The sequence below is a fragment of the Rattus rattus genome, chromosome 1, assembly GCF_011064425.1.
Source record: "Rattus rattus isolate New Zealand chromosome 1, Rrattus_CSIRO_v1, whole genome shotgun sequence".
In the NCBI taxonomy this organism is placed as follows: Eukaryota; Metazoa; Chordata; class Mammalia; order Rodentia; family Muridae; genus Rattus; species Rattus rattus.
In genome coordinates, this window is record NC_046154.1 from 262,547,719 (window position 1) to 262,560,160 (window position 12,442).

General features: G+C 45.0%; 1 protein-coding gene across 2 annotated transcripts in view; it reads left to right on the plus strand.

Moving 5' to 3' along the window:
• The first annotated feature begins 703 nt into the window (after positions 1-703).
• The window catches only part of Tfcp2 (transcription factor CP2), a 43,057-nt gene continuing 31,318 nt past the window's right edge, over positions 704-12,442 (plus strand). For both annotated transcript variants that reach the window (XM_032885233.1, XM_032885240.1), the window contains exons 1-2: positions 704-799; positions 1,200-1,381. In XM_032885233.1, the coding sequence (XP_032741124.1) occupies positions 1,260-1,381 (122 nt within the window). In that variant the 5' untranslated portion in view covers positions 704-799; positions 1,200-1,259. The remainder of the gene's footprint in view (positions 800-1,199; positions 1,382-12,442) is intronic.

Genomic DNA, 12,442 nt, shown 5'->3' on the forward strand with positions numbered 1-12,442 from the left:
AACAACAACAAAGACAATAAGCAGGGCGTGGTGAGAATGCTTTTAATCCTAGCCCTCAGGCTCAGAGTGTGGATCTCTCAGTTCTGAGTCACTAAAGCTACCTAGAGGCCCTCCCTCAAACAACATTTAAAAAAAAAAACAGGGCTGGAGAGATGGCTCAGCGGTTAAGAGCACCCGACTGCTCTTACAGAGGTCATGAGTTCAATTCCCAGCAACCACATGGTGGCTCACAACCATCTGTAATGGGATCCGATGCCTTCTTCTGGTGTGCCTAAAGACAGCGACAGTGTACTCACATAGATAAAATAAATAAAAAATCTTAAAAAAAAAAAAGAGTGAAAAAAAACCAAACCCAACAGTTCTTCCTGTCTCCTGCGCGAGTGCATTAGGGAGAAGGGTGAAGATAAAGGAAGGCAAATGAAGACAGTTTAAGACGGGACACCCGGGAACGAAAGTCCCTCAGTGGATGGAAGTCGGCCACGGAGAGCTAGGAATGTAGCTCCGCGTGACTGTCAGGGCCCGGAGGCTGCGACTAGCATTCACACCTAAGCACTGAGCCCGCCCACCACCTCAGGGGCGGGAGCCTTTGCATCTATAGCCTATCACCGCTGCGGAGGCAGAGCTAGTCTCCTCTTCATTGGTAGATGGTAAAGTGACGTCACACCAAGGCCACAGAGGGCGTCCTGATTGGTTGGCGCTGGGGGTTTGCGGCGGAGTCTGCGCCGAACTTTCGCTGTCCACGCTTCCAGGCGGTCGTGGGGGCTGAGGAGGGCGTGGGGACTGCTCCGCAGAACCCGGGGTTTGTTCTGAGGGCGGAGTAGGGGGGTCGGGGGAGAGAACGGGTGACCGGATGTTATCTGACTGACCGGAAGCGGGGCCTGAGGGAAAGTGCGGATACCCGGAGGGAGGAGCTTTCCGAAGAAGGGGGCGGAGGGGCCGCTCGGAGCCGCCAGCGTGCTGCGCGTCTCTGCTTTGAGGCTGAGCGGAGGACGCTGAGCGGCGGGTGGGCTTGGGAGAGCCGGAGTCGGGCTGAGGTCTGGCGGGACCCGGCGTCTCACGCCCCCGAGAGCGGAACGGGAGGGTTTCCTGTCACCGGGGCACCTGAGGAGTAGCTAGGGTACAGCCCGTAGGTCAGGCTTGGGGTGCTGCGCGAGGAGCCGGATTTGTAGTTGACTACTACTGTGTTGTCTGCCGGGTAGAGTTACAGTGCGCGCCTTTGTACCGGAGCCGGAGCCTGCTGGGGCAGGGAAGGAGCCGGAATGGCCTGGGCTCTGAAGCTGCCGCTAGCTGACGAAGTGATCGAGTCGGGGCTGGTGCAGGACTTTGATGCTAGCCTGTCGGGCATTGGCCAGGAACTGGGAGCTGGTGCTTATAGTATGAGGTGAGTGAGATACCTCCCCAGACCTTACTTTCTTAATAACAAAGGCAGGATCTTGAAAGGTGGGAGGGCGGCTGTACGGTTTAGAAAACCGGCTGCAGCGTGGTGGGCAGACCCCCCACCCCCTTTGGTTTGAGTAGCGAGTGGTAAGGGAGAACTGGAAAAAGACTCTAGGAAGAGTCAACTCTGTAAGGCCCTTGCATCCAGATGGGGAGACTTGGGCATTAACTGTATATGTTTATGTGTGGGTATGTCTGAATGCACGTGAAGAAGGGGCAAGTGAGGGGTGTCTAAGGAAGTTGGGCAGTTGGGAACCGAGGCTCAAGGTTGATAACTTATTGGGAAGAGATGGGAGGTCTTGGGCAAGAAGGCCACAAAGAGCTGTCTCTTACAACAAATTAGTGTTAAGGTTCTCTTCCAGGGTTTCTGTCTTTGGAAACTTGAGCTGAGAATGTTTAAAAAGTGACAAAGCCATGTGTACTAGTGCGGAACTGACATACCAGCCCCCCAGCACTCAGCACAATCAGGAGTTCAAGGCAGTGCTTGGCTACATAGCAAGGCCAACATGAGCTACATGGAATTCTGCCTTTAAAAAAAAAAAAAAAAAAAAAAAAAAAGAGGCAAAGATAACGTTTTGATGGTCCTAGACACCTTTGCATCAGGCAAAAATGTCCTTTTGTTAGGGAAGATGGGTGGAGAATACCACCCCACACAGCTGAAGCAGCTGGTGGAGTTTTCTTCCCTTCAGGAATCGAAGCTTAGGTAAAGCTGGAATTTTTTTTTTTTTTTTTTTTTTTTCAAGACAGGGTTTCTCTGTAACCCTAGTTGTCCTGGAACTTTGTAGACCAGGTTGGCCTCGAACTCAGATCTGCCTGCCCCTGCCTCCCAAGCGCAGAGAAATTAAAGGCGTGAATCACCACAGCCCAGCCTAAAGCTGGAGTTTTGAGTGAGCCACAGAAAAGAGCTCAGGATAGGATACCATGAAGCAGAGTTGAAGTTTATTAAAAGGTCGTAAGCATCCACTGAAGCCTAGGGACTAAGGCAAAGTGAGGTGTGCTCAGGAAAGACACACCCCTGAGAGAGGGGTTCAGGCTCCTCAAAGGGGTCATAACTATCTTTAGTGCTTTGGTGGTACCTCAAGTTGTACTAAACAGGATTTTTAAGAAACCTTACAATAGGTTGTGGATCATGCATGGGATTACTCTTAGATCTTAAAAGGTTTCAGAAATTAAGATGTTTTTACTGTAAACAAAAATTTATCCTTGTTTTGGGATTCGCAGGAAATAACTAAGAAAGTAGGAAGGCTATTGTCTTAAGGTTTTACCGCTGTGAACAGACACCATGACCAAGGCAACTCTTCTAAGGATAACATTTAATTGGGACTGGCTTACAGGTTCAGAGGTTCAGTCCATTGTCATCAAGGTGGGAGCAGGGCAGTATCCAAGCAGGCGTGGTGCAGGAGGAACTGAGAGTTCTACATCTGAAGGCTGCTAGTGGAAGGCTGACTTCCAAGCAGCTAGAGTAAGGGTCTTAAGCCCTCACCCACAGTGACACACTTACTCCAGCAGGCCACACCTCCTACTAGGGCCACTCCCTGCGCCAAGCATATATAAATAAATGTACAAACCATCACATTCCACATCACATTCCATCCCCTGACCCCCATTGACTTTTTCAAACATATAAGAGTCTATGGGTGCCACATCTAAACATAGCATAATGCAAAATACATTTATTCCATCTTCCAGAGTCCCCATAGTCTATAGCAGTCTCAACAGTGTTAAAAATACAGAATTCAAGGTCTCTTCTGAGAGATTCATCCTGTCACTTTACTGTAATCCCCAGTGCAAGACAGGAAACCAGCTGGGCAAACTCCAAACTCTGCATCTCCATGTCTGATGTCATAGCACTCTTCAGATCTGCAACAAACTTCTTTCTCCTGGGCTGGTTCTACTCCCTGTTAGCAGCTTTCCTCAGCAGATAGCCCATGGCTCTGCCATCTCAAACATCTTGGGGTCTCCAAGGCAACTTTAGTGTTACAGCTTCTTGTTTCAGTGTCTAGGATCACACATGGTCTTCTGGGCTCCTCCAAAGGGTTGGCGTCACTTCTCCAGCTCTGCCCTCTGCAGCACTCTAAGCTCAGATTGAGTCACTCCACTGCCGCTGATGTTCTTGGTCATCCCATGGTACTGGCATCTCCAATACACTGGGGTCTTCCGCCAACTAGGCTTCACCAATAGCCTCTCATAGGCTCTCTTCATGGTGCCAAACCTCAACTCCTTTGCATGATCCTTTCAGTCCTGGGCCATCAATTGCAACTGAGGCTGTACCTTCACCAATGGCCTTCCCTGGGCTCTCACGGTGCTAAGCCTCAGCTGCTCTTTATGACCCCTTTATGCCTTCAAAACCAGTGCCACCTGGGTGACTCTTACATATTACCAAGTCCAGCTGCAGCATGGGGTACAACCTTGGCTATCTCTGGAACACAGCCTCTTTGTGCTCTCAGAACACACTTCCCAGAAGATTTCACCTCAGTGACGTTGGTCTCTTCTTAATCACAGCCAATTTCCTAGCTCCAACTGACCAGCATCAATTGTCCCAGTAGTCCCTTCTATTTTTCACTCTAAAGCCAGAGCCACATGGCCGAAACTGCAGTGTTCTGCTGCTTGCTGGTGCTGGAACATGGTTCCCCTTATTCTGTTACCAGCTTTGTTTTCTGACTCCCTCTCTCCCTAAGCTTTGCTTTCCTGGAACTTGCTCTGTAGATTGACCTTGAACTCAGATCTGCATGCCCATCTAAACTCCTGGCTTTTTAGTTTAAGGTGTGATCCACAGAGCCTGGATTTAAGTTTTTATTTAACTAGAACTTGTTCTGTTCTAGGCTGGCCTTGAACTCAGAGATCTGCTTGTGTTTGCCTCCTGGGATTAAAGATTTGTACAACCATGCCTGGATCTAAATATACCTTGGTGGGGTCTTGCCCCAAGGTCACTACTCCCTTAATTCAACCTAATATCCTTGAACACAGGACTCCGCTCCATGTCACTTCCTGGTGCCCCTTTAATACTTGAACCTTATATTTTATATTTTTCCTTTCCTAGCTTGCTATGCTTGTTTAAAATGTTCTTTGTGAGACTTAACCAGAGAACAAAGTCTATGATGGGCATTTCTGAGTCTTCCTTCATCAATGCAAATCTGAGTCTATTCACCTTAGTGTTAGACACGCTTCAGACAAGGGCAAAAAGTAGCCACATTCTTCACCAAAATATCACAAAATAGTCTCTAGGTCCCATATTGAAATTCTCCACTGAAACCTCTTGGGCCAGGTTCAAACAATTCCAATCACTCCCAGTAACAAAGTCTTCCATAGTCCTACCAGGATAGCCCATTAAGCCCTATTTAAAGCATTCCACAGCTTTCCAAATCTGAAGTCCCAAAATACATCTTCTTTGAAACAAAAGCATGGTCAGGCCTATCACAGCAATACCCTAGTCCCTGGTACCAACTTCTGTCTTAGTTAGGGTTTTACTGCTGTGAACAGAAACCATGACCAAGGCAAGTCTTATAATGACAACATTTAATTGGGTGGCTTACAGGTTCAGTCCATTATCATCAAGGTGGGAGCAGGGCAACATCCAGGCAGACGTGCAGCCAGAGCTGAGAGTTCTACATCTTCATCTGAAGGCTGCTAGTGGAAGACTGGCTTCCAGTCAGCTAGGGTGAGGGTCTTAAAGCCCACATCACAGTGGCACACCTACTCCAACAAGGCCATACCTCCTAGGGCCACTCCCTGGACCAAGCATTATAAACCATCACAGCTATATTTGAAGGTGATGCAGGCTTAGGTCTTAACATGGATCATTACTACTTTGGATTCTTTTTTAGATAAAGAATTTTGTTTCTATGTTGATAGTCTTCACACAAAATATGCCTACTTGTGTTGGAATTTCTCCTCCTCACATTGGTGCGTGTGCATTTGTGGAGGTCGAGGGGCAACTTTCAGGAATTGGTGGTGTCCTTCCACCATGAGGATTCTGAGATGGATCTCAGACTTGGTGGCAAGGGCCTTGAATCATCAACCAATTGATTCTTTAGCCACACCCCTTTTTCCTTCCCATTTTCCTGTAAGTTTTGTCTTTCTCTCTTGTTGTAATTCCCCCTGGGAGACTTTTAAGCCTAAAGATCTGTTTCCTAGAACAACTTTGGTGTTGGATAGTCATGCAGACCACACCTATGCAGATACCAAAGTCTCGACCTTCCAGCCTCTGGAATAGAGGAAGTCGTTACTTGGGACATCAGACCACATAACAGTACAGCCAGTACAGTATATATGCTTATGCATGCACATACACAAAATCTTTAAGGTTTATCTTTTATACAGTCTTTTTTTTTTTTAAATAAGTTAATCAGACTTTTTATGATGTGCTTAAGCTTGATTTTGTCCTGACTTTTCTATTTTGAAAAATCCTCAGGACCAATTTTGCCAGTGATGGTGGCACATGTCTTTAATCCCAGCACTCAGGAGAGCAAGGGCAGGTGTGTCTCTGTGAGTTTGTGGCCAGCCTGGTCTGTAGAGTGAGTTGTAGACAGCCAGGGCTATACAGAGAAACCCTGTCTGGAAAAAATAAATCCTAAAAAAATAAAATCCCTTTTTAGGTCTGGGGAGATTCCTGGTGGTTCCTGACTTACAAGCATGTCCTGTACAAGAACAGCTGAGTTTGAATCCCCAGCAACCCCATGAAAAAGCCAGGAATAGCTGCCCCATGCACTCTTTGCCCCAGGACCCCTGTGGTTCACAGCCTAACCTGCCTGACTGGAGAAATGGTTCAGTGAGAAGACCCTGCTCAAAGGGTGAGACAGTGGTAGAGCAGGACACCCCCATCTCTGCCTTCACACATGCACACATGACCTTTCTCATCTTCTTTACCAAAGGTACCTCATGTGTAACTTCCTATGTGTCCTTAAAAAATTATTTATGTGCTTGGGCAAAGAAGAAAACTTAAATGCAAGATAAAGACAAAACAGTCACGAACTTGGGCCCTTTTTGATCCACTTGTTTTTTTTTTTTTTTTTTTTTTTTTTTTTAAAGATTTATTTATTTATTATATATAAGTCCACTGTAGCTGTCTTCAGACTCACCAGAAGAGGGCATCAGATCCATTACAGATGGTTGTGAGTCACCATGTGGTTGCTGGGAATTGAACTCATGACCTCTGGAAGAGCAGTCAGTGCTCTTAACCACTGAGCCATCTCTCCAGCCCGATCCAAGAAGTTTTAAGGCACAACACTATAACAAACTAAATTTGGGTTGTCTTAGTTACTAGAAAACAAATGCAGATTCCTGTTGGCTACCAAATCTGTCAGTCCCTGGAATATTTAACTTTCAAACCGGTGACCATGGTTATGTTATCCCTCCCACTACTGAGGCGCGTAACAAGGGTGCCGCTGCTGATGCCGTCAGTTAGTGTTGAATGAGACTGTAAGAGCTGATGCTGTAAGGTGCACACATAAGCTGAGAAGTTAGACGTACGCTTGGCAGGTTTCCAGGTAAGCCTTGGCTCATTCATACTTCTTCCATTGAACTTCTAATACTGTATGAGTTGTCTGAAAGTGAATTCATATCTGACTCGGTCGTGGTTTTTGCTGTTAGCTGGGGTCTCAGGTGATGTGCGCCAGCTCCCAACTGGTGTAGCTGACGATGACCTTGAACTTCTCGGGTTTTTGTTTGTTTTTCAAGACGGTTTCTTTGTGTAGCTCTGGTTCTGTAGACAAGGCTGGCCTTGAGCTCGTAGAACTCCAGCCCCCACTGCCCTCTGCCCTCTGCCCTCTGCCCGGAAAACAGACCTGTGTCACCACACCCAGGCTATGTGGTACTAGGGATCAAGCCCAGCACTTTGTGAATGTTAGGCAAGCATTCTTCCACTATATCCTAAGTCCCTGGTCAGTGTGTGTCTGTGTCCGTCCCATCTGTCTGTCTGTGTGTGTTTCTGTGTCTGTCTGTGCTTGTGCTCGTTTGTGAGCATGTGTGTTTGTGTGTGGTGTGTGTGTAGGAGGGGTGCACATGTATGTGGAGACCAGAGGTTGATGTCAGATGTTTTCCTCGTGTTGGATTCCCTAGGATGGGAGTTCCAGATGATTGTGAGCCACCATGCAAGATCAGGGAATTAAACTCAGAAAAACTAGTGCTCTTATTCTTGGGCCTTCTTTCCAGCCAGGTGATTTAGTCTTTCACTATGCACACGCTTCTTTGTTTTATGAAGTCCTACTTAGCGGTCGTCCTTACTTCTTAGGAGATGGAGTCCTTTTCTACACCTCCATCATGTAGGACACCGTTTTATTTTATTCTAGAGTTTCAGGGTTACGGTTTGATCTATTGGAGTTAGTTTTTGTGCAATGTGATGGATCATGTCTAATTTAATTCTGCCTGTGAACAACCTGTTCTCCCAACTCCGTGACAATGCTTGCTTTTCTCCACATATGTCTTAAGCCTCATTGGCAACATTAGTAGCTGACGTTACGTTTGCTTATGTTTGGACCTTCAGTTTTGTTCTGTTGGTGTACCTGTCTGCTGTGTCATCCATATTGGTTTCATTCCCGAGGCCCTGCACTGTATCCTAGTGTGTGGTATTGGTTTCATCCCTGAGGCCCTGTACTGTATCCTATGGTCTGCAGTGGCAATCCCCAGTGCTGTTCATTTCGTTCAGGATTGTTTTGGCTGCCTGAGGTCTTCTGAGGTTGCATGTGAATTTTAGAATAGTTTTTTTCTGTTTGTGTAAAGAGTGAGAAGGGGATTTTGATTGGGATTGATTGAATGTGTACACTGTTGTTTTCACAATGTTGATTCCCGATCCACGAACATTGGATGTTTCTCCATTTTCTAGTGTCTTTACCCCTTCAGAGATTTAAAGTTTTCACTGTTGAGGCCCTGCGTTTCTTGGTTAGGGTTATTTCTAGATACTTTATTTTCTTTGAATCTTTGAATCTGACACATTGGAATGTGTCCATGGTCTCCTTCTCTGTGTATTTATTGTTGGTGTATAGAAAAGCCATTGGTTTGTGCAAGTTGCTTCTGCATCCTGCCACATTCCTGAGTTTGGTTGTTGTTTCTGGAAGTTTTCTGGTAGACTTCTTGGGTCCTGCAGATAGGGATGGGCTGATGACCTCTTACTGCCATATTGCTCCAGCTAGTGCTTTCAACACAGAGCTGAAAAGGAACAGAATAGTGGGTGTCCGTCTTGATCCGACTTCCATGGGTGACAACAGTTCTCCACCTGTGGGCTGCAACCTCAATATCAGATACTTACATTATGATTTATAACAGTCACAAAATTACGGTTATAAAGTAGCAATAAAATAATCTTATGGCAGGGATCAGCACAGCACGAGGAGCTGTAGTAAAGGGTCATAGTGTTAGCAAGGTTGAGAGCCCCTGACTGAGGATGCAGTTGGCTGTGGGTTTCTTGTACATAGCTTTTATTGTGTTGAGGCATGGTCCCTCTAGCCCTACATTTCTAGGACTTTTATCATCAAGGTATGCTGGGTTTTATAAAAAGCCTTTTCTGCTTCTATTGAGATAATCGTGTGATTTTTGACTTTAGCCCGTTAACGTAGTTTATTGCATTTATTGATGTGTATATGTTGAGCCATCTCTGGATTTCAGGGATAAGGCCAACTTGGTCATGGTGATAACTTTTTTGATGTTTGTCTGTATTCTGTTTGGTAGTATTTTATTGTGCATTTTAAAATCTTTGTTCATCAGGAATATTGGCCCATAGTTTTCTTCACTGTTGTTGCTGTGTCTGTCCCTGGCGTGGGTATTAGATTGATATAGCAGGAGTCTGGGAATGCTCCTTCTGTTTCTTTCTTCATTCTCAATAGTGTATATAGCTACAGCTAGTTTTTCTGGTAGAAATCTGCTGTGAATCCACCTGGCCCTGAATATTTTCTTTGTTAGCCGGGAGGTTTTTTATTACTATTTCAATCCCCTCGTTTGTTAGTCTGTTTAGGTTGCTGACTTCTGGGTTTCCTTTTGGTGGTTTGAGTCTAGAAATTCATTTCTTTTATGTTTTACTGCTTAATTGGAATACAAGCTTTGTTTGTTTGCTTGTTTATCTTTTTGAAACATGGTTTCTTTGTTCTAATAGCCCTGTCTGTCCTCGAACCCACTCTGTAGACCAGGCTGGCTTCAAACTCACAGAGACACACCTGCCCCTGCCTCCTGCGTGCTGGGATTAAAGGTGTGAGCCACCATGCACAGCCTGAGAGCAAGTCTTAAAAATACTCCTGTGTGGTATTTTGAATGTCTTTGATGTCTGTTGTAGTGTTTCCCTGTTCGTTTCTGACTCTGTTAATTTGAGTCCTCTATTTCTTTTTGTTAATTGGGCCAAGGGTCTGTAGAATTTATCTTCCCAAAGAAAACAGCTCTAAGATTTATTGATTCTTTGGATTGTTTTCTTTGTTTCTGGCTTTATTTTATTTTATTTTATTTTTTTTAATCTCTGCTTGATTATTTCTTGCCATCAATTGGGTTTGTATTTGTCCTTGTTTTTTTTAGCTTTTTGAATTGCATCATTAAGCCATTTATTTGTGCTCTTTCTGATTTTTTTTCTCTTTGTGGGTGTGGGGTGGAAATTGGGACAGGGTTTCTCTGTGTAACCTTGGCTGGTCTGAACTCCATCATTATACCAGGCTGCCTCAAACTCAGATCCACCTGCTGCTGGAATTAGAGACACTCACTACCGCCACCTACCTGTAAATTACCTCTTAACCCACTATGTTTTAGGACTATTTTGTTATTTATTAAGATAGCACGTAAGCCTCTACAGAGCTCTTTGCTCCCAACAAAACTTAATAGTGCTGATGAATGAATATACAGTGGAAGATACTGAGGTATATAAGCACGCGCGCACACACACAACACACACACACACACAACACACACAACACGGTATATTTTTAAAAGTCTTACGTTATTTAAGGAATTAAAACACATAACCATCTCATAATATATATAGTATTATACAGTGTTACTTATTAAATATTGATGTGTTTGCTTTTGTAAGACATGGTTTCCCTATGTAATTCAGATTGCCCCAATCTGTCACCTACCCCAGGACTCCCCTGAATACTGAGGTTTAATGCACAAGCCTCAATGTCTGACCTATATTATATAACTTTTGTTTCATTTTGGTATTAAGTTTTTTAAGGCCTAAGCTAACTTCCACTTTAGCTTCCAAAGGCTGACTTTGAGCTGGTCCTCTTGCTGCTTCTGCTGAAGTGGGACTATAGTGAGTGACACCCACACCTGCTGAGAGGGGACTGTAGTGTGAGCCATGCCCAGTTTACCTTTTAAAGAACAAGTTAATGCTATAACCATGTTGCTAATAAAATATAGTTTTCCACTCTAAAGAAATAGTTTTAAAAGAGTTTGAAGATTATGACAGGTATCTTTATCTCTGACTCATTTATTTTGCCTAATAATAGTTTTTCTTCTATAAAAATGATCTTTCTTGACAGAAAACATAGAAGAAAAACAGGAATGGAGAGGTCCCATCAGCTTCATATTAATTAGTAATTATATCAGAGTAAGTCTCTGCCATAGGTCTCAGAACATTGTGGGTTTCAGCTTCAGTTCATTCTGAGGGGTGTGTGTGGTGTGTGTGCAAGCATGTGATAGTGTGTGTGGTGTGTATGTGCATGCATGTGTGAGCGCAGTGTGCATATGTGTGGTAACTGGTGTGTATGTGCGTACGTGTATGGGTATGTGTATAATATGTATGTAAATGTATATTCTGTATTCTTTTCCAGTACCATTGCTTTAAGAAAAGTTTCTTTTTTACACGTGTAGTTGGTGAGTGCTCTGTCTGGTTCTTTGTCTCAGACAATGTGCACCTGTGAAGTTTCTTCCTGAGAAGTGGGCAGCCGAGTGAGGCAGGTGGAAGATCATGGCACTTACTGTCCCACGTCAGCTCTGACTCCCTTGAGGGAGGCTGGCTGCTGTTATCCTTGCTCCGGGTGTCTTCACGCCTGTCCCTCTTGGTTCTCTAGGCTCTTTCTAGAAGAGATCATCTTAACAGAGGGTGGGCCTGGAGGAAAAAGGTTCAAGCACAGTTAAGAATTAGAGCCCAGTCATCGCCTTAGATCAAGAAGGCGATGTGCGTGTCCACAGAGCACGCAGCAGCCTCTGTAGTGTGCTGATTTACTGTCACTCCTGTGCTTCTCTCACACTCTGGATGTCACAGCCATGTTCTTCATGACACGGTTTCTTGTAGCCCAGCATGGCCATGAGCTTACCGTGTAGCTAAGGATGACCCATTTGTCTGTTCGTGTGGCGTGTTTGTGTTTGGTAGCCAGTGCTTTTATCCACTGAGCCATATCACTAGGTCCGATCCTCCTGCCTTTCCCTCCCAAGTGTAGGGTTAAAGGGCCGATCTGCCATGCCTGGTTTATGCCAGGATACAGATCATACTCTAGGTCTTGTGCATGCCAGGCAAGCACTGTACCAGCTAATCTACACCTCTGGCACTCACTTCATCCTTTCACCAAACGAGCTTTCTCTACCTTTATGTTTGGTTAAAGCATACCAAATTGGCCGGGCATGGTAGTAAATGAACACCTTTAATTCCAGCACTCTGAAAGCAGAGGCAGGTGGATCTTTGTGAGTTCAAAGTCAGCCTGGTCTACAGAGTGAGTTCAGGGCTGAGTAGAGAGACTCTATCTTAAAAACAAGCAAACAAAAATCCCGGCTGGAGATGGCAAACAAAAAATCCCAGCAACCACATCCCAATGAGATCTGGTGCGTCCAGACAGCTAAAATAATAAATAAATAAATCTTTAAAAAAAAAAAATCCCAATGCCCCCCAAAAACTATTCCTCCTAAAAACTTGATGTGCAGAATTGACAGTAGTGCACATCGCACTGGGTCTGCAGAATTGACAACAGTGCACATCGCACTGAGTCTGCAGAATTGACAGTAGTGCACATCGCACTGGGTCTGCAGAATTGACAGTAGTGCACATTGCACTGGGTCTGCAGAATTGAAGCTGAAGAACCAGGTCCCATCGTAG